The sequence below is a fragment of the Cebidichthys violaceus genome, unplaced genomic scaffold (genome assembly GCF_023349555.1).
Source record: "Cebidichthys violaceus isolate CVI_PGR_0920_01 unplaced genomic scaffold, fCebVio1.0.p SCAF_28, whole genome shotgun sequence".
Classification (NCBI taxonomy): domain Eukaryota; kingdom Metazoa; phylum Chordata; class Actinopteri; order Perciformes; family Stichaeidae; genus Cebidichthys; species Cebidichthys violaceus.
In genome coordinates, this window is record NW_027176461.1 from 2,124,750 (window position 1) to 2,147,109 (window position 22,360).

The window sequence follows — 22,360 nt, forward strand, 5'->3', positions numbered from 1 at the left end:
GTTAGACATTGGATAAAAGTTAGTAGAAGTCCTCACAAGTATAGTGATGCTAATAGTCAGTGGAGGATGTAGTATTCAGATCCTTCACTTAGAGGGGAACATTTGACACTGTTTATGTTGATGTCCAATCAGTGTTGATGGTAAATGTAGTCAATTAAAGCAATAAATTCCTCAGTGCGTGCTTTATTGACAGAGAAAGCTGCGTTATCCTGCTTGGGAGCTGGGCCGACAGTACCTACATTTACCAGGATGCATTGCTGCACACAAGCCTCTGACTCCCAGACTCCCCGCCAGCCACATCCTCCTGCTAATCCAGCCTCGCCGTTTCTCCCAATACACTGTAAAATGTATCCTCGTCCATAACATCCTCTGCCCTCATATGTTGGGTTGCCATTTTCGCAGCTGTGATAGTAAGCAACACAAGCATCTAGAGCATGCACGCCCCCAGAGGCAGAGACCAGAAATGCAAGCTGAAAGAGCACCTGTAGTTCTTTCTACTACGTCACTGTCACGTCAAATGACGGTGCTGGATTCAGGTTTGGACATCCACATAAAAGGTGGCGAATTTTCCCTTGAAGTAAAAGAACCACTACCAAAAAAATATGCCGATGCAGCATTTATGTACAAATTTTAAATAATGCTTCACTCTCGTCCCTGTATTCATATTTCACTCAGTTTGAAATCATTAACATTAAATAAAAGTTGGAGGTGACTCTGTCGAACTGTGGTAATTATGTAGAAAGTCAGTATGTAGTCAATTTTAGGGGGAATCAAGGAAATTAAGATGTTAATCTAGAATATTGCCTCATCTTTTATTAACTTTATTTTGTGTTTTGAATGAAAAATGTCAATATGCACTGCAGCAATATTTAAGATGACTTCCTAATTTCTTTCCACCACTGCTAAAAGTGTTTGTGTGAGAAAACTCTCAACATGTTGGTGAGTAAGCAGTGAACTTGTGAACTGTGTAAATACGTGTCTTTATTTTGTTTGTGTGTGTTCACTGAGTGTGTGTTTGTGTGTGAGGCCTGGTCTGATGACATTATCAGGGTTGGTAATCTGCTCTGTAATTGCCTGCTGCTGACACGGCAGTGAGGCTGATATGGCTGCAGAATAAACAGACTGTTAACAAGTAGAGGGAGCTCGTCTCCACTTGATCCGCACGGCACAGCGTGACATCTGGACTGGACGAATCAGAGAGAGGAGGAGAGAGAGATGCATAAAAACAGCAATATGGAGGCAGAGAGAAGAGGAGAGTAACGCTTGTGAAAGACGGAGAGAGATGTGGGAAAAGGAGACGAGGGCCGGTGGAGAGGTCTAGATGGAGATGTGTGCTAGTGTGAAGTTTCCCTCATTTGCTTTTTTTACTCCATGTCAAAATATAATCATTCCACCAACTGCTGCTGTAAATGTATTTTTTAATCACTCTGCTTTCTACAAGCCTTTGTCAGATTACACAAATTAAACCAATTGCATTGAAACAGGAGCAAATTCGCTATAACTGTAACCACCTATGCGCATGCATCCACACATTCATGCATTCACACAGACACAACCTCACAAACACTTGACGTCCATGCCAAATTTCAGCCTCCTAGGGCGAAAACTGTGGCCGCCAAAGGGTGGGGACATTATTGTGGACGGACCAACTGACAGAGTGAGACCGCAGCTAAAACAACAAACACATTGAATGCCTTTCTATTAATTAATTGTGTATCTGCGTATGCTGTGAAGGAAGTCTCTTTCCAGAAGATGCACACAAATACACACTACAAAATATAGATGTTCCAATGCAATTTGTTTTTGTGTAAAACATGAACAAATACATACAGTACAGAGAAGAAATGCCATTAGCCAGTCTGACAGATTTTCCAGTGTAAAATATTGCCAAAATGATGACATTTTGCTAGCTGATGGCTAATGTTACACTCTGCTAGCACCAGAGATGAGAAATGTGCAACTCTCGTCTCATGCCCAGTACCTATCGGGCAGAATGTACGGAGTGACACATTTTGTTGTTGTTGTTGTTGTTGTTGTTGTTGTTGTTGTTGTTGTTGTTGTTGTTGTTCCATTGTAGCATGAATGAGCTGATAAATGAGTCAACCACCCCGTCAACCAAAGATGATGAACTTACTGAAATGTTCACACATGTCAGTAATTGATTTGGGAATATCTATAGTCTGAGCCGATGCAGATGTATGTTCTTTGAAAATTACACAGAAGACACATTCCAGCAAAGATAGGTAACTATTTTGATAAGTGATTATTTGAGTAAATTGCAAAGCAAAAATGCAAAAAAGTCTTTGTTTGATATCATTCTAAACTGAATATATGTGAGTTTGTGAAGAAATCACATAACCTGGGTGTATGGAAGAATATGTGTTTTTGCTATTTTCTGAAATTTGATAGACCAAACAACTAATCGATTAATCCAGAAATAAATCTGCAGATTTATTAAAACAATTGTTAATTGCAGTAGTAGCTGACAACCAGAACATTCATCTAAGATATATTGGAGGTAATTGTTTTGGGACAATTTGAGGACAATAAATTGCTATAAAACAGAAGTGAAGGAAAGTTTCAGGTATTGTTTAATGCTGATATTTTGGTGCATTTTATAACTGTTTTTAATAGTTTGACAGCAGATAGATGACAGGGGAGAGAGAGACACACACATTAGGGAATGAAACAGGAAACAACACAAAATAGAGGAATGAGTGGAGAAGTAGAAAGATATGTGAGAGATAGTGGCAAACAGAGACGGGGAGAGATAAAAGAAATGAGACAGAGGCTGGGAAAGGATAAAGGGAGAGATTCAGAGTGAAACAAAAGGCCGTGGAGGGAGAACCACCAGAGATTCAGGGAGACATAGCGAGAGGAACGAGACTCTGGTTAATATGAGAACTGTCCCATGTGAAATGAAGCATATGGGCCGATTAGGAGCGTCTCTTGTGAGTCCAGAGGCAGGCTGTCTGGGGTTTCTAGGCTTTCCTAAACCAGCCGTCATCAGAGATACAGATTAAACCAAATATGGAACCTAATGGTGAAATGATTTGTTTTGGTCCTTCTTAAAGTAACAGTTTATTTTGGGAAATATGCGTCATTACTTTCTTACAGAGACTTTGATGAGAAGATCAATAACAAGCTCACGTCTGCACTGTAAATATGGAACGACAGGCAGCGTCCAAAGACCGAAATTGGGGGAAACGGCCAGCTTGGCTTCTTCCAAAGGTAACAAAACGTATACTTTTCACTATGTTACATCTTGTTTGTTTAATCCGGAATTAAAAAGTGGTGCTTTCACGAAGGGTTATGTGGGGAAATTGGCCAACACAGGGTCATTCTTGCAAGCTGTTTCCCTGTTTTCAGTGTTTGTGCTAAGCTAAGCTAACTGACTTTACCTTAATATATAACGGAGAGACATAAAAGTGGTATCAATCTTTTCATTGGACTCTCAGCAAAGCAGAAAGTAAGTTTTCCCAAAATAACAAATTATTCCTTTAACAGAGGCCAAATTACAGAGAGAACAGCAGCAGAAAAGTCCTGAAAGAAAGAAAGGAGATGCACCGTGTGGTTGTGTTAAAAAAACGCTATTTAAAGGATCTGTCTGTAGTGTTATGAAACATCACAAAGTCATTTTGAAAGGTACTTTACTGAGAATAAAAAAGGCTAGAAGGGATCAAGCTTTAGCTCAATTTGTTCTGGAAGAAACTGATCTTATCCTGCTTTGTGCTGTAAACTTGCACTCAGTCACATTATATAAAAATAAAGTGTTGTGACTGGTAGAAGCTGCCAATTTTCTTGGCAATGATTGTATTTGTTTACAGTAATCACCCTAATATCTCAAGATGAATGTGTCAAAAATGTATTGATGTCAAAATGCTACACGTAGCGACTTTAATTAGCCCAGCAAGATTAAAAACATGACTTTTCATCCGTGAAAGACGTCCATCAGGATGCTCGAGTGAAATCATCCAGCATTCAGTTAAATTATCAGTTCATTCAGTCTGGCAGCGCTGCCTCAGAAGATGAAGTATGGCGTGTACTTAGCATTTTGACTCCTTCCGATTCCATGCCGTCAGAAACATGGATAGAGCATAACAAGATGATGGACGCGTTACACAGCCTGCATATTGAAAGATAATAAAGGCAGCTGAAGCATTTGTCTTTGTCATCTCGTCTCTCTCCGACAGTGTGTGTGTGTGTGTGTGTGTGTGTGTGTGTGTGTGTGTGTGTGTGTTTGGTGCAAGTTGAGTAGCGGTGCAGACCGGCGACGCCTGAACCGTTATTATTTAACACATCACTCTGAGCTGCAGGAAACACTCTGATTGGACACAGTCTGGGTGCCAATATGTCTGTAGGTGGATGTTCAGCCTGTGTATAAATATCCTCGTGTGTGTGTGTGTGTGTGTGTGTGTGTGTGTGTGTGTGTGTGTGTGTGTGTGTGTGTGTGTGTGTGTGTGTGTGTGTGTGTGTGCACATTTTGGACAGTGATGACTTATCATCGGGACAGTAGATTATGTCGTTGTAATGAAGCTCCATGATTGGACAGGTGTAGGAAACAGAGAGACATCAGTCGTCCCTCCATGTCTACATGTCTGTACCTCTCCCATCCATTCAGTACTGCACGCATAAGTCAGTTCTTCCGTTTCCTCATTTACTATATCTACAATTCCTTTCATCCCCCTAACAATCCATCTGTCCATCCTTTCAGCCCTCTATCCTCCTACCTATTCATTAATTAATTCCTCTACTCCTCTATAGCCACACCTTTTCTGTTATATTCCTTCAACACTCCATCCTTGGTTTGGTTGTGGCCATAGACTGTATATAAGAAGTGGACGTAGTCACCGTGACATCACCTATTGGTTTGTGGACGGCCGATTTGAAGCCTTGTGTTCGGCATTTTGGGCGTCGCCATCTTGGCTTTTTGCATACCCTGCTTTATGGTCTATTTGAACCCCAGCCCTTCAGGAAGAACCCTTTTGGAACCCTTATTCTAAGAGTGTACCGTCCACTGTAGCTCTGCTGCCAAACATGTGTGAACGTGTGAAGCTCTTGTCCAGAGCTCTATATCAGACACCATTCCTCCATAACTCAGATTCCTTCTTTACTTCATGACATTATTACTCCATCCCCTCCGATTCATCCTCTCCTTCCTCCACCAATATCTGCATCCTCCCCTCTCTCAATCAATCATCCATCCATGTTGCTATTCTTCTTTCCCTCCATAAATCCATTTATCATCGCTCCATCCCTCCACATCCCATCCCGTCTTTAATATTCCTCCTGTATTCTTGCTTCCTCTATACTTCTTCTGCTCTCTTGTTTCTGACAATCCATCCTATCAGTCCATTCCTCTATCAATCCATAAATCCATTCACAAATTCATCATTCATCTTTCCTGCATCCCATCCATTCCTTCTCTCCTTTGTCCACCAATCCATCCATCAGCCCGTTACTCCATCTCTCCAGAAATCCATTCTTCAATTTATGCCTTCACCTTTCCTGCTTCCACCAGATTCTAAATTTTTCTGCACCTCTTACACCCATCCCTTTATCTTTCCATCAATTGCTCCTTTCAAAATGTCACTCATCAATACCTGCATCTCTGTCCTTCCTTACCTCCTCACATCTACCATTCTTTTCCTCCCTCTTTCCCTCGTTCCAATCTCCACAATCTCATCCTTTCATATCCCATCCATATTCCTCATCTCCTTCCTCCACCAATCCATCCATCCCCATATATTTCTAACCCGCTATCGCTCCATAAATCCATTAAGCCATCTCCTCATTCCTTCCTTCCTGCATCCACCAGATTCTCCCTTCTTCTGTACCTCTCTCCTCGCGTCACGAATACATGCAGCTCCGGGCGTAGGCCCAGATCCACCTCCGGGCCTCTGCAAAAACCAGAATAGCCCTGATAAGTCAAATGATGATTCTGTCTTAATGAGCTGTGGAGAGAGAAGGCGTACATTAGCGGCTGTATTGACGCTGTGACTCAGAGCCTGGCTGTGTGTGTGAGAGAGCCAGAAAAGGATTCACTCTTTTGTAACGAGACAGATCTGATTTGGCCGAGCGCGCAGGAGAACACGCTGATGATGACAACGGTTAAACACAGACACCCCCCCCACTCTCTCACACACACACACACACACACACAAACACGGTCTTCCACCCCTCCAATTACATCCCTTTGGTTAATCTTCCCTATCGCAATTGTACTGCTGGCAAAATGACAACCTTCTGGGTTGTGAGCGTGATCGGTATTATGAGTCTGCTTTTGAAACACCTCTGTTTGTGTGTTTCTTTATCAGCATCTTATGTGTTGTTTGTGTGCATGTGCAAGTCTGTACGTATTTGCGAGTTTGCATCTGTGTGTGTGTGTGTGTGTGTGTGTGTGTGTGTGTGTGTGTGCTGTATGGAAGTCTGTTGTTTTTCTGTTGCGCTGAGATTATTAGTTCATTAATCGTTTAGTGATTTGATTCAAGTTCAAGATTAACGGTACCCTGTGGAGTCTACTTGTACTTGGTTATGTTTACGTTCTACATTCAGTCCCCTTGAGGCTCAACAAACATGTCAAATTTGTTTCCTTCCTGATAATTTAGCAAAAGCTGACTTTTGGAGGCACACTGCTACAATTCTTAGTGTATAATGCTGCATACAGACAGACAACAGCACAGCACACAGTATTTGTGCGTATGTACCAGTATATCTTGTATGTGCTTGTGCGGTTTGACTTTGTCTGCTGCTGTTTGTGCGTTTTATATGTATTTATCTGAATGTGTGTGTGTTTGCCGCTCCCTCACCGGCCTTTACTAAATGACACACTGTTATCACTGACTGGGGTACGGCCACTCAGACTCACCACAGCTGGGTTTTACGCCACACTTGGCTCCAGATCAGCACGGCTCGGCTAGTACTAATGATAATGAAGCAAGTCGCCCACAGCAATTAATGCACTTAGCTACTTATGATGATTAACTGTGGACTGCATTGGATTGAGGAAGTTGATAAGCTGCCTCCGAACACAAACAGGTTAATTAGTATCTTTTCTCGGGTTGAAAGAGGTTTCAGAAGGAGTTCATGGAAGAAGTGAACAGCTTCATTTTGTCCTTCAAAGCCTCTGATCCCTTCAAGAGTGTGGACATTTGTCTTGGTTTTATGCATGTAAAGAGAAATTATGATGAAGACGTCAAAAGGAAGAGTTGTCAATGTGAATGTCTGGAGGCTGAAACGCACAGGAAGGCTTTCTCCTCTCTCTTCATCCACTTATGACGTATCCTGTCATGTAATTATCTGCCTCGCTGGATGACTTGTTGAGCTTCCTTTTATTCTTAATCATATCATTTTGTCGCGGTTTACACTTTGCCGAAGGCATCTGAGTGCGATGTGCTGTGTCACTGATCTGCTCTGCAACTACAGCATGCAGATAAACAATCAGGCAGAGCCGTAATCAAAGTGCTGAGAAAGGGGGCGTGGTAGTCCTGAGCATCTGCATGAGGCACCTTCATCATCAGCGTAGTTTGTTATACATTGTCTGGGTGTTTGTGGTTGGTTGTAACTGGATGATTAGCTGCCTCGTCCCTTTCTCAGAATACCAGATCTGACTGAGTGAGGGAATAGAAATTAGTTTCCCCGCTGAAGTGCATCTTTTAATCCCAACCTCAGACCGCTCCAGTGAAAAAGTTTTTTGTGTAGCTCAATATCACATGCAATGTCCTAACAGGCTTCTAATATCTAAGATGACAAGAAGATCTTCTTAAAACCCCTGAGGACATGAGAAAAACTGTAAGAAACCTCACAGAAAGAAAGAAACCCTAAACTCCACAGTGGGACTATAAGAAAGAATGGAATTTTAAAAGGTCCAATAATAATGTAGCAAGTCTAATATCAGAAATAGGATCAAACAGATAATAATTGGAGAATGGTTGAATATACCACAGCATGAAATCTCCCCAGATAGAAGACAGGTCTTTCCTAAATAAAAGTATATCAAAAGTTATTATTTATATGCAGCAATACACTTTTTTAGTTTTCTCTTGTAATGTTTCTTTCCTGTTTATTTGTTCGCCGTATTTTATTCTTATTAGCTGCTTCAATATCCACGTTGTTCTGCTTGTCCCGTTCTTCAGTGATTTACTGAAAGATTTGATTTTACTTTGTATCATGTTCTTTTGTTCTTTATATATTGGAAAACTGTACTTGAAAAAAAAAGGATTACAAAGTGTAATAGAGAGTAAATAGATCCAATAAAATCCTGTCATCCTCAACCCCGCCATATTGACACTGGCAACACTGGCTCACTTTATATCCCACCAACTTTTATATTTCAATGTTATGAACAAGATATTTGTTTCATGCACAGCAGCAATCTCGAGGACATGCAGACAAATCTTCGCTAAAAATATTTCATATTATAAAAGCAGGAACCAGAAACCAACTACTGTAAATGTTTGTGCACTAATTCTAGTCAGAAAATTTCATCTTTTAAATCCCTCAAATCTTTTCAATTATTCATTGTTGAGTTTGGAAATGACATAGAATCTATTAAGCTTATTATTAATAATAAATGCGTATATATTTAATCTACTTGAGTTATTTAAAGACATCTGAGTAAGGTGATCCACTTTGTTTAAATTATTTATTTATTGTTTCTTACTTTTAGGGTTACATTTATTCAAATACAAGCATTATGTCTTCTTTTCTTTTTGTATTATGATAAGGATGCAATGCATGGGAATTATAAGTTATATATTAATACTGATAAAAGACCAAGTTCAACACTATTTCATGCTAGTTAAATTAGGGTTAATAAGAGTGTCATCTGACAGCAGCTGGGAGTAATAAAGTGTTGAGTTAATGCCGTGCTCATAGCTGCAGATCATGACGCAAAATATCCTGCCATTTTCTTTTTTATTATTATTTCTATCGCACATTTTTTCCCTTAATAAACCTTGATTGTGCCTTTGTGGTCATAAAAAGATAGAAAATACCACATTCCTTTCACTCCCTTAGCCAAGTGAATATTCAGTGCTGTATATATTACACCTCAGGGTCAATGCCCAGCCATTCTCTGAGGTCATTACATTTCTCTCCTTATGCAAGTTTCTTCCATTTCCGCTGCTCATCCTCTTTCTGTTTTCTCCATGCCTTCCTCCCTCCTCCTCCTCCTCCTCCCTCTCTTCTCTCCTCCACAGCCCTGTTGTTAGCGGACGGTAAGCTGCCCATAAGCATCTCCACTAACCATCTTCTCTCTCTCTGTGTGTGTGTGTGTGTGTGTGCTGTGGTTTAAACATCAGCCCTGAATTTTAGGGTCTCGGCTGCATGATGTGAAATCTCAGAGGACGACAGTTTAGATGGTTTATTCTGCTGCCGAAGAAGATTTTGAGTCATTACTTAGAGAGGTTTGATATAAATAAACTGCATGCCAGTGCTTTTATCCTCCTCTACTGTCACCGTAACAAACAACACGCTCTTTTGCTGCTCTCTCCCGCACTTAATGATGGACTTTCACGCTAATCAGCGGATTTAATTCATCATAAATCCATAAATCATGTTTTCCAGTCAAGAGGAAGGTACAAACACCTGATAACCGTCAAGATAAAACAAAAATTTGAAATTTAATTACCTTTGTGGGATTGTGTTATTATTATTTTTCTCCTTCCTTGTCAAGGAATTTGTGTCATGTAGATGGTGCAGCACGGAGCAGGGGAATGGCTGGATAATACATTTTTAAACATGAGCAAAAGAAGTCCTGTCAGGACTTGAGGGTGCACACTGTCTTGGGTGTGTAATTGATTTAGCTTAAAAGTGTGTGTGTGTGTGTGTGTGTGTGTGTGTGTGTGTGTGTGTGTGTGTGTGTGTGTGTGCCGGAACTCATGCACTGGTATATTATGCATGCCTCTGCATGTGTGTGTGTGTGTGTGCGTGCTTGTGGACACTCCCTCCTATCAAGGGGACCGGGCTGTGATCTTTAATGGCAACGTTAATATTTAATGGTAAGCGTGTTGTCAGCAAAGAGCAGCAGGCTGGGACTTCGGGGCTCGTATAAGAGATGACAAGGTCTCTGCACCAGGTGGCTCAGTGGGGGTGTCACACACACAGAGCGGGATGAGAGGCCCTTTGGATGCACAGCCGCTCCTTCTTGATAGAGTTTGACAGCACAGAATTGATGTTATGGCGCTCTTTGTAGTGCACGGTGCACTCAGTAGCTCTGTGAAGCATTGTGGCTTCCTTCTACAGCAGAGCCACCCAGGACTCGCCTGATAGGCAGATAGAGGGACTGATCAGGTCTTAAAGAGTACTGACGTTGAAGGGAAGGCCTTGAAAGTACTTGATTTGTAATTGTTGCTTCAGCTCCGTCTTACAGTCAGCACTTCACATCTTTGTTGTGAATCCGTATGATGAAGATTTGTGTTAGTATAGCATTTAAAGGGTCATTTCACCCAAATCACAAGAAGTCGGGGCACAAAAGTTCATTCATGACCTTTGAAATAGTCCACTTACTGTTTCTTTTCCTTCAAAAAATGGAACCTTTTAGAATTTATTACACTCTTTATGACGTTTTAGGACCTTGAAAGTCATTGTAAACTCCAACACTTTTTGATAAAAGTAGAACAATGGGAAATGGTTAAGAATAAATAAAGTAATATTTGCCTTTGCAGTGTTTTGTTGTTTTTTTGATCAGACATGCAAGTTTATCTAACCTTTAAATAACAAAGTTGGAAGACTACATTGCACTGATTGAGTGCGACAGACATGACTGCATATAATACTCCATATAAAACAAATCTTGTCTCTCCGTTAAAGCCTGAAGTTTATAAAGGCTGAATACATTCAAATTGATGCCAGTGAGGCAACCCTCTGATGTTTTGTTTGTATGCTGTGAAGTACAACGCAACATGCTAATCAGCTGAGCATCCCCTTATTTTGATTGCCATCTTTCCCACTGTGATTCCTTTTTTATTTTATCCCTCTCGCCCTCTGCGCTCAGATGTAGCAGACAGGAAGATGACATCAGACGAGGAGGAAGCCAGGCGGATCGCAGAGATGGGAAAACCGGTGCTGGGGGAACACTCCAAGCTGGAAGTCATTATTGAGGAATCATACGAGTTTAAGGTGGGAAAGGTTGCTCGTCAAACACAGCCCGATATGCCTGATTATTGCTGCTTGCACAAGTGTTTTCTATGCAGTCAAAACAGATAACAGATACACGTTTCTAATTTTAGCAGTTGCTCTTTAGAGGCCTACCAACCCACAGTGATGCATTTCTGGAGATGTGCTTCATATGCATCCTTTAACCTCCCCAACCAACGATATACCCACCATATTTGTTTCTGGCGTGTGGTTTAATCATGCATCAAACAGAGGTTTCTGCTGCCTGGGACTTGATGCCACTGCCATCATGTGGCGAAGCTCATATATTCCTTTTGTTGAAGCAGCTTCTGAACATAAGTTACAGATGGATTTCATTCTTGTATTGTTTCACACAGAGCACAGTGGACAAGCTGATCAAGAAGACCAACCTGGCACTGGTGGTGGGAACCAACTCCTGGAGAGACCAGTTCATGGAGGCCATTACAGTCAGTGCAGGTACTGTAGACACGCCGTGTTTCCTGTAGGGCACACAGATACACTGGACATCATGGTCCCTCATGGTTTCCTCACATAAACAGCTTGTTGGTTTTAGTTATTTTTTAACATTTTAATATTGTTTTTATGTTTAACCTTTGAATACCAGTCAGATGATCATCTAAAAGTGATCCCTGGTTGGATAGTTTTACAGCACATGGTCAGATTGTCCTGTCAAATTATTTACATATTTTCAAATAATGTTTATAGTTTTGTGAATATTGCCAACATGATGATTGGCCACTGTTACTGTGTGAAAAATGTGAAAATTATTCTATTTCATATAATTTATTTATTCTATTTTTCTAATTTCTGTTCATCATTGAATTCAGTGTTTAACCTTTGCCTGATATTGAATATAGGTGATATGTATTTTTGTTTTCAAGAGCTGCTAATTATGACAAATTTAATTTGTGGAAGGTTTTAATATCCCACAGTCTAATTTGGAGACTCTTTAAAGGGGACGTGTTATGAAAAACTGACCTTTTCGGTGCTTGTGCACATATATTTGGGTATCAGTAGTACCTACTAACAATCATTCAACAAGCCATTCAGATTGCTCTCCCCTTCTTATGTCACAAGTAGGCTCATTAGAATACCACTCACGGCTTGAGAACTTATTACATATTTTTTCTGGCAAACCAATCAGAGTAGACTGGGCTTTTTCAGGAGTGGATCTTAAAGAGACAGGCGCTAAAACAAAGCTTTTTAGACAGAGGGAGAATATAGGTGTGTTCAGATAGACAGTATGGAAAAATACTGGGGGGGTTTTTACATTAAAGTATGTAAACATGTTCTAGTAGAAACCCAAAATACAAGTATGTCCTGAAAATTTGCATAATATGTCCCCTTTAAAGGAATCCTTTCTTTTTGCTAAGTAACTTTCTACTGGCGGTAGCTTCATCTTTAACAGATGGATAGATGAGTGGTATCTATCTTCTCATCTAACTCTCAGCATATTGAAAATCGTCGTCTCAAATCATTGGCTGCCACCGACATGCAGCCCAAAATAGTTGGTGTCAGTGTGAGCCTTCAAGAACTCATTTAACTGGAATCCTCCCGGAAAGCAAAGCTCTTGAAGCTCTGGAATAATCTCATGTGCGTTAAGAGAAAACTCATCCATCATGTCGGGCGACAGCAGCATCAGATCAGCCTGCAGTGCAGTCACAGCCACCGCGTAGTGGGCGCCGTGATGGCCTCGCTTCGTCACTTTGGAGCTGAAATATTAAATCCAGCGGTGCTCTTTATTTTTTCATGATCCACCCGTGGCTGAAAAATGCATGCGGCTCACATGGCCTGACACTTTGAATCAGCACAGTGTCCCTCCTGTCCGACTGAGTGTCCTGTGAGCTGCTGGGACACAGAGGACGCCCTGCTCCTCCACCTGAGGAGGGTGACCACTTACATATTACATATTTAGCTGTTGCAAGATGACACTTTTATGAAGCGGAGCGCACAGGGAGCGCGGTTCACTTTGACAGAACAAATGGCTGGTCACTTGAGACCATTAGGTTACGGGAAGGTCTCCCTTCAAACTCAGCCAGAATGAAATAGGTCCCAAATCTATGCTACATGCTACTTCTATACAGTAAACAATTATCATAGATACTGTTTTAGCAGTGTAAAAAAAAAAATATATATATATATATATATACGACTTTAAACAAGCTATTTTAGTGTACAATACGTGCAGCGTCACACATTAATCACACTGCAACTGTCACTGCCAATTATGTTTCCCTAAGATGTAATACTTCTTTCACGGTGCTTAATCATCACTACCCACTTTTTTCCATCTGCAAGCAGCTCTTCCATTTCCTTTGTGCAGTGCATTGTGGGACCATTGTGTCCATCGGCAGCGCTCTCTTAAATCAGCCTTATTTATTATAGAATGCTGTCGGCCTTGAGTATACTTCATTGTGGCACTTCTCCAGTGTGAACACACTACAAACTCAAATCTGCACAATGTATCTTGGATTTTGCATGATTTTTTTTTTTTTCCCCATAAAGTGAGTTAACAGAGAGAAGTCTGGGAAATCAGCTTATGGACTCTGCATTATTAAATGAGGTAGAAATATTATGTATGGGGTAAACTGCAGTCTGCAACCTACTAACTAAAGCAAAAGTAAAGCATATGTACAGACTGTGGACATTGTCTTTGTCCTTTGTTTTCTTATCATATTCACAACAGTAACCTCAGGCTGAAATGACGTGACGTCTCACACAAAAATAAGAGAATGTTGTTCTCTCCCCTCCCCCTCTCTGTCACCCCTTATCTCCTTTATCAATCCTTAATCTCGCCAACGTGTTCCAACTCTGGCTCTTTATCATCCTCCTCTTTGTGCTTCATCATCTGTCTTTCTTTTTTCTTTCCCTGTCCTATTCTCATCTTCTATCTTGTTTCTTCTTTTTTTTTGCTCTCTCCCTCTTCTCTTAATATTTACTTCCCCTCCTTCACCCCTCTCTCTTTATCTTTGCCCAAATATTCTGCTATGTCTTCATCTTTTCTGCTGCTTCACTTTCTCCTGTCCTCCCATTACACTTCAATCTACTCCAACCCCCCCCGGCTCGGCCCCACTTCTCCCAAGCAGATGAGGATGAAGAGGACACAGGGGAAGAAAGGCTGCCGTCCTGTTTCGACTACGTCATGCACTTCCTCACCGTCTTCTGGAAGGTGCTGTTCGCCTGCGTTCCTCCCACAGACTACCTGAACGGCTGGGCCTGTTTCATCGTCTCCATCGTCATCATCGGCCTGCTCACGGCCGTCATCGGCGACCTGGCGTCTCACTTCGGCTGCACGATTGGCCTCAAGGACTCAGTCACTGCTGTGGTGTTTGTGGCACTCGGTACATCTGTCCCAGGTGAGAAAAACGATGACATCTCTTTGTCAATATACAGTCATGTTTGTAATGTGAAAATCTGTCCTGTGAAGTTTTGTATATTTATGTCAGTTGATGGATTATAAGCTTCTTTCATAGTTTGAGGAAGATCTGTGGCTTCGTGAGCTTTTGAGACTCTTTTCAAACATGCTTTGTCATCCAGATGGCTGATATTCGTATTTCCTCCAAACTGACATTTTCACCCGACAGGAACAATATGTCGCCAAAAACTTTGACTCTGTCAGCATATTTGTTATTACAGGTCCTGTGTGCAGCATTAATAAATCATCACTGCATTAATTTTGAAAATAAAAAATATATATATAAATATGAACAAACAAAACCAATACAGAGAAGATTGCCAGCCTCCACTGGCCTCAATTTATATTTTGAGTGACAGGCGGATTTGGCAAGAAATTGAACATTTGCTTCCAGCATGTTTATCTTCTTCAGGAAACTGAAAGGTCTCGGGGAAATGAGGTGAACGGTAACAGGAATTGTGGGAGATGTAGTCTTTATTTCTTTAAACGCTGACAGACAAAACTAGATAGCACTGACAGTAATAATCCTCTTGATGGTCTGGAATTCTACAACGAATTAGACAAGAGTATCGTGATGTTTAACGGCCTTGAAACCCTTTTTTAATCAGCTGTGAACGATAAATATTCAGATATATAAAGTTTCATCAGTATTATATTATTATATGGATATTTTAGTTGAGACATTTCTGGGCTTTTTTTGTTTTGTTTATACTTCCCTCTGTGGTTCAAAGTAGGCAGGTCTCAATATTAAAAAAGATAATGTCATGTATTTCTGTGCACCAATCACAGTTCAGCAACATTTGAATCAAAATGTGATGACGTCTCTCTTTCTCTGCAGACACCTTTGCCAGCAAGGTATCAGCAGTCCAGGACACCTACGCAGACGCCTCCATCGGGAATGTGACCGGCAGCAACGCCGTCAATGTCTTCCTGGGAATCGGCTTGGCGTGGTCGGTGGCGGCCATCTACTGGCACATGAAGGGGAAGCCGTTCGTGGTGGAAGCCGGCTCTCTGGCTTTCTCTGTCACTCTCTTCACCATCTTCGCCTTCCTGGCCATCTCGGTGCTGCTTTACCGGCGCCGGGCCCACATCGGAGGAGAACTGGGCGGGCCCCGGGGACACAGACTGGCCACGTCCGCCTTCCTTTTCGGCCTGTGGTTCCTTTACATCCTCTTCTCCAGTCTGGAGGCCTACTGTCATATAGAGGGCTTCTAAACAGAAAAAGACAAACATACAGGGGTTCAAAGTACAACTTCAGAGGTAAAAGAGTGAATTCTCACTGTGGAATTTGGGTCAGTCTTGTATGGTATGAAAGGACAGGAGAGGTAGACCCAGGGTTTTCCCAGACGCCTCCCTCCCTCCCTCCCCTTCTCTCGCTCTCTCTCTCTCTCTCTCTCTCTCTCCCTCAACCCCTTCTGTAAGGATGCTTGGAGGTGAGTATCCTGCCCTCTAGTGCCGACAGCTAAAGAAGAGCCGTCCTGAGTCTGTGCGAGTGTGCTTACAGTTGGGATTGGGTTTCCACCGAGTCCAGAAGACGCCGATGTCGGAGTGGTCCTGCATTCCAGTGGAAGAGACTGCAGTCTAATATCCGGAGAGAGCTGAGTTAATCAGAGGTCTATATTTTTCTCAACATCTGACGAGAAACAACTTTTTTAAAAAAGTATTTTGGGGATAAAAATGAAGAAAAAAAAAATAAAACAAAAAAAAAATAAACACACACATACACATACACACACACACACACACACACACACACACACACACACACACACACACACACACATAAAGAGGGAATAAAAGAACTATTTTCTGATCTACGTTAAGGAATAGCAAACTATTATATCGTAAATGGGAATATGTTGTTGAGTGACAGTGGGATGGAGTCATAGTATTTATTTTTATTTGCATAGTTTCCTAAGGAGCACTGTAGAGTTATCAGAAATCACACAAAGAGGAAGAAGAAGAGGAGGAGGAGCGACAGTGTTCATACTGGCAGACGAATCACACAACAGGCGAGGAGGAAGAGGTGGACACGGTCAAACTGCCCTGAACATTACTTCCGTACTCTAGACGTATCTATATATAATATATTTCCATATTTTCTGTATATTTTGAATATTTGTTTAAATGTGGTCACCTTCTGCTCTAACAGAGGATTGCTGTGGCTAAGTGGGAGGGGAGAGGGAGGGGGGTTAAACTATATACTGGAACGATGTCTTCACATTTCTAAGAGTTATGTATCTTGCCTAGGTAAAAGTATGACATTGTATTTTATTTATTTACTGATATCTTGCTCTCACTCGAGTTTTCACCTTTTCAATCAGAAAAAAAAAGAAGAAAAAAAAAACCGTGTTGCTGCAGAGGTAAATTCAGAGGTATTTTTGTACTCTTCCTTCCATGCACTTTGCTGTATAGTTCTATTTATGGAGACTTCTACTTGTACATGTGCAAAAGGCCAATATTAAAGGTGCCACTATGGACTGAACAGAGTGCCTGTGGAGGGAGAGGCGTTGGCTGCAGCCGCCCACACTGACAAGCTCAACTCAAGAGTTTCTTCCTAAAATGGTGCATAACCATTTTTAAAGCTGCATTAATATATTTTTGGCTGCTTGGGGACAGCTGAAACACAACATCTGCCATATTGTAACCTTATAGACCGGCATCACATCAATGTGTCAAGCGCCTTGATGTTTTGTGCCTGTGAGGTCTACAGAAACCCGAAGTCCTGATGCTGCTAGCTGTTGTTTCGCTAGCTTCTGTATCTCAGCACAAAATTTAGGGTTTCTCTCATCTGTATGTCTGAAATAAGTTAATCATGTTCCTGGGTTCCACTTTTTGAAAATACATAAATGAGTATCTACAAAGTTCAAAACTTTATGATACCTTCAAATTAAACAACAATTAATTTGTTACATAAAGCTATTGCCCCGACAAACATTTTCCTAACTTTCTGCCATAACCATGATATACACCAACACTATCTTATAATGTCATTTTTCCGACTATTTAGCTGTAATTTCTGCCGTCAAAAATCGGCTAACTTTAACCATTCGAGGTCAATGCTTAACCTCAACCATCCCACAAGAGTTTCGCAAATCAAGGGTTACAATCAAGACAAAACCGTTCGGTGCTTTCTGACTACTATTGTTAGTTAGCCGTTCGTCTCGCCTGCGGACTACAGCCTCATTCTGTCGACCTGGTGACGTTTAACCTGCAATGGGCCGAGGTTTACGGAAGCATGTTAAACGCCACTGAAAACAGATTTATACTTTTTATTGTTATTATTGTTTACCCTAATTTTCTTGTGCTTATTTACACATCCAGTAGACACACGGCAGCGTAAGCATTTATTTGGAGTCGTGTTTTTTTTAAACCTGATAAATGTTAGTCCCATTTTCACTTTTAGCTTTGTTTCGTTGACTCCTGGCGGAAATATCTGGCTCTTCAGCTGCTAAATGCTCCGCTTTGGTCCCAAGCTGGACGCTATCTTTGATTGATGTTTGGTGCTGTGAAGGTAGCGTACAGTAGAGTTAGCTATGCTTTGTGGAACTGAGGGGACCTGCAGACTTTTGGCTTTTAGTGCAGCTTTAACAAAGAAACATTTTATTTTTCTTGACATTACATAAAATCAAGGTCGTTCCTATATCAGATGTGTAGGTGTTTTGTTGGCAGCACTTCAAAGAAAATTACTCAAATTTGGCTTCATGTTTTTCCGCAACAATGTTTGCTCATTATGTGAAGAGCGGGTGTCAGTGCTGCTCATTTTGGATTGAAACTCTTCAGTGAAGAAGCAGGTGTGGGTGTCAGAGCAGCAGATAGCTCCAGGATGAAAATGAAAGTAGCCTGATACTGAATGCTGTTTAACACACGACTGGTGCTTTTTTTTTTAAAAACAAGAGTAAAAAAAAACAACACAAATTACATTAAACTCCCAAGAAGCAGCAGAAAAATATGTTTATAACTTAATTTGAATAAAAGTGTATGTTAGTATATAGTAAATCGATTCTTGGCTAATTTAAAAATCACCCAAGAGATTACCAAAGAGGTGTGATGAAACATCTGTTAAAAAAATGAAATAAAATCAAAAGTAAACAAAAAAAAAAGAGTGACAGTAAGTGGCAGTGACACTGTATTTCCACGAGGGGGATGTCAATCTCCAGTCCCTGTGGTCATCCCTTCTTCTATTTCTCTACGTAGCACTCTTCCTCCTCCTCTTCCTCCTCAGTGTTCTTCCTTTGTGGTGAGCAGTGCTGTAAATACGTCTCGTGGCTGAATCGGATTCCCCTTTTCCTGGCCCTGGACCACACCTGCTCACCCCACTCCGTCTCTATCTCTCTAACACATATATAAACACACACACACACACACACACACACACACACACACACACACACACACACACACATTAAGAGTAGAGCGAGGGGTCCACTGCTGCACAAGAAGGGAGGACACTAGGCTGACTGTCCCATTCAGAGGCAACACAAAACCCACATTATGTACATAATTTTCAGTGTATGTTTACATAGACACAGCATAGGTGTCCTGGGGGGGGGGGGGGGGGGGGGGGGGGGGGGGGGGGCGGCATGTCAACAGGACTCACATCTCATCTACAGAACAGGATATCTGCAGTCGCTCCATCTGAGCCAGTGTCAGTGGAAGTGTGGCGTTTTTATTATCTTCTTTTTGGGGCTCACTTCTTTCCCTTGTTCAAATCCTAAAATATTTTCAATCTCGAGTTCAGCAGGTATTCATGATGTCAAGGAATTGCCAGTGTTCTTAGTTTTATCTTCGCCTTTAGCGGCTATTTGTATATTTCATTTGGTTGTATTTTTTATTTTTTTATCTGCCGGGGATGTGTTGAACTGAACGTCAACCAGTGTGTGATTGTGTGCTGTGCATGTCGACAGGCTGTGCGTCCTCTTCGCACTCGTGTGTGTGTGTGTGTCTGTGGATGTGTGTGTAGGTGTGTGTGCGTGCGTGCGTGCACAGGTGGGGTTGTTCTTCACAGGGGCTCTAAATTGGTTCTGTCATTGTGTCTTAAAAATACACGTCTTAATTCTGTAAAAGATGAAAAATATTTAGCGTTCACGTCATCGCTCAAGGCACCAGTCTTCCTTTTTTTTTGTCAGCCTGTGGGATAGAAGTGAAATATCACTGTATAGGAATTGGACTGATGAAATTGTGACACACTGAGGAAAGCTTAATTGATTGGGTGAATACTGTTCTTTTTAACTCCTTTGTTTAACAGAGGGGCATATTTTAACTGGTGGGTATGTTTTTTTCTGGCCTGCAATGAGATGTCAAAAGTTAAAAAAGCAAATTTCCAAAGCTGACGGTGTTTTGAGATCAACCCGTTTTGTTTCTTTTACTGTGGAATAAAAGGCTTTCTGGTTCACAAGCAAACTCTAGTTGCACTGACTAAAATCAAGCCTGGTTATCTGTCTTTGAATCTAAAAGCTATTAATGTATCGTCACTGTCCACGAATTATTTTTTCAGGAATGAATAATTGTTTTTTTTTAGATTATAGGTTTTAAAAGGTTTCCACAAACAAACCAAAATCCTCAAAACTCACGATAAAAGTAAAAAAAATCTCCAAAACATTGTGTTATTTGGGGTTTCACAAAACAATAGTAATGGGTTGCATCAGTGCATGTTACTATTTAATTATGTTGCAGTGAAAAAGCACAAGTGTGTCGTCCCAAACTGGTCACATGGAGGTGTGGATTTATTTTTGTGATACAGGGTTTCTGGCATTGATTAAATGAAATATATTTATTTGGAAACGACACGTTTCATTTAGCTTTTCCCATCCAATCCAGACACTAAGTGAAACGAGTATTTTGTCCCATTAAAAACACATTTTTCTCATTTTGTAGATGTTCTTAGTTAATTTCTGTGAAACCAGTTCTCTGTCTATTATCTCATAACTTTAAATCAATGCTCTCCATATCTGTTGGTCTCACTTCACTGCATATCTTAAATAAATTGAATTGAATATCTGCATCAATATCTAGCAAAGCCTCCTGGTAGTGTTAAATCAGACCACATGTTGCCTGCTGTGGGAGGTTTTGTGTGTTTCTCATAATGCTGTTAAAGTAGCCGAGAGCAGAACAGCAGAGGAACTTTGTTTACAATTTGCAAACCCCAAAATATTTAGTTTTTTTTTTTAAAAAACAGCACAGAGGCAATGGTCCTGTAAGCTGCAGAAAAGTAACAGTGAGGTTTTTGTTAAACTCTGTAGTTTAATTTCGGATTTTCTGGTACATAAAAGCTTAAATAATTATCAAAGGGCCCTGTCTCTCTCACTTTAATAAACTGTCTTTCTCTCACCCTCACAAGATATAGCCTTAAAAATGCCCTTCATTGTGCCCGATATCTAATAAAAGAGCTTGATCTTAGAAGAACATATCTGAATGCAGAAAAAGAGAGATAAAAAGTCAAAACTTTGATTTATCTCATAATTTTTACTTAGTGAGCTAAAATGTAGAGTTTTATTGTACTTTCGACTTATTGTTTCAAAAATGTGACTTAGTTAGCAAAATGTTAGACTTATTAGCTCATAATTTAAGTCAAAAGTTTGACTCATATCTGATCATTTTTACTATGTGATTTTTTTTATCTCACACCTTTGACTTAAACAGTATTTCATAATTCTTACTTTGTAAACTAAAACTTTCCCTTTTTCCCATAATTTTGACTCAGTAAGATAAATTGTTGGCTTTTCATGATTCTGATTCAGTATATCATCATTTTCATATAGTAAGTATAAAAGTATACATATATTGACTGGCCAACAGTATTTTTATTTTTAATATGACTTTCCATCTGTTTTTTTTTCATTCACTGGCACAAATGGGCTTCCATACATATGTCATCTTCTCTGTCACAATTTTCCCAAATGCATTCTTTTTTTATTTACCACCTCTGTGTGACTGCACTGATGATACCCCGTATCTATACATATAAATACAAACCCTAAAAGTGCAAAATCCTCGTGAAATGTGTCAGGAAGTGGACTAAAGTTGAGTCTCGCTTGGATTCGTCACTCGTGCTCTTTTGGCTCATTGATCCTTTTTTGCAGACCAAACATGTGAAACACTGTTATTGCATCTCCACTGTTTGTACCGGACAGGTTTACCTGAACTGTCCTCAAAGCTCAAAGTATATTCCTGATGTCTCACCACATCACATTTAGGGTTTATTTCCTTGTGTTGTTTCACGGACAGGATGGAATTTAATCAAGTAAAACAATCCTTTCTAAGAATCTGTTTCTAACAGGAGGGGCTTTTGTTTGACTTTCAACTACACCACACACACGCACACACACACACACCTGATCCTGTCATCACATCACTGAAGTAGTTGGGGTTGTTCATTTGACTGTTTGTTATGTTGACCGTTTTTTACTCCTTTCTATGGATTCTGTTTTTATTTCAGGGAATTATGCATGGTATTTAACATTAGTTGAGTATTTTGTTATGTTTTGGTCATTTTTGTTTTTTGAGGGGGGGGGTGTCAATAACTAAATAAAGGAGACAATTTGAAGAAAAGAAAACGCTTCCTTGTGTGTGTTTAATTGGCGTGCAGCCGGTTCACGCTGTGAGGAGAAAGGGGGACCAGCGTTTGACGCTGAAGAGGGCGGGAGCTAAACTGTTGCTGACGTGGCCGTGCACCAATAGGAAGCCGGGGACGATTCGCACGTTGGTACAATTGGCTTAAAAATAAAGACGGCTGCGTCCACTGGGTTGCAGCGATGATTGGGTGAAGGATTGTGCATTGAAAATCATCAAGCTGGAGCTGCGTGT

General features: G+C 40.7%; 1 protein-coding gene across 3 annotated transcripts in view; it reads left to right on the plus strand.

Moving 5' to 3' along the window:
- slc8a3 (solute carrier family 8 member 3) overlaps nucleotides 1–16,275 on the plus strand; it is a 99,159-nt gene extending 82,884 nt beyond the window's left edge. For 2 of the 3 annotated variants that reach the window (XM_068721563.1, XM_068721564.1), the window contains 4 exons: nucleotides 10,997–11,121; nucleotides 11,496–11,595; nucleotides 14,226–14,495; nucleotides 15,393–16,275. In XM_068721563.1, the coding sequence (XP_068577664.1) occupies nucleotides 10,997–11,121; nucleotides 11,496–11,595; nucleotides 14,226–14,495; nucleotides 15,393–15,769 (872 nt within the window). In that variant the 3' untranslated portion in view covers nucleotides 15,770–16,275. Of the gene's footprint in view, nucleotides 1–3,117; nucleotides 3,232–10,996; nucleotides 11,122–11,495; nucleotides 11,596–14,225; nucleotides 14,496–15,392 lie in introns of all 3 variants that reach the window. The other variant, XM_068721562.1, reaches the window with a different exon arrangement.
- The last annotated feature ends 6,085 nt before the right edge of the window (nucleotides 16,276–22,360 follow it).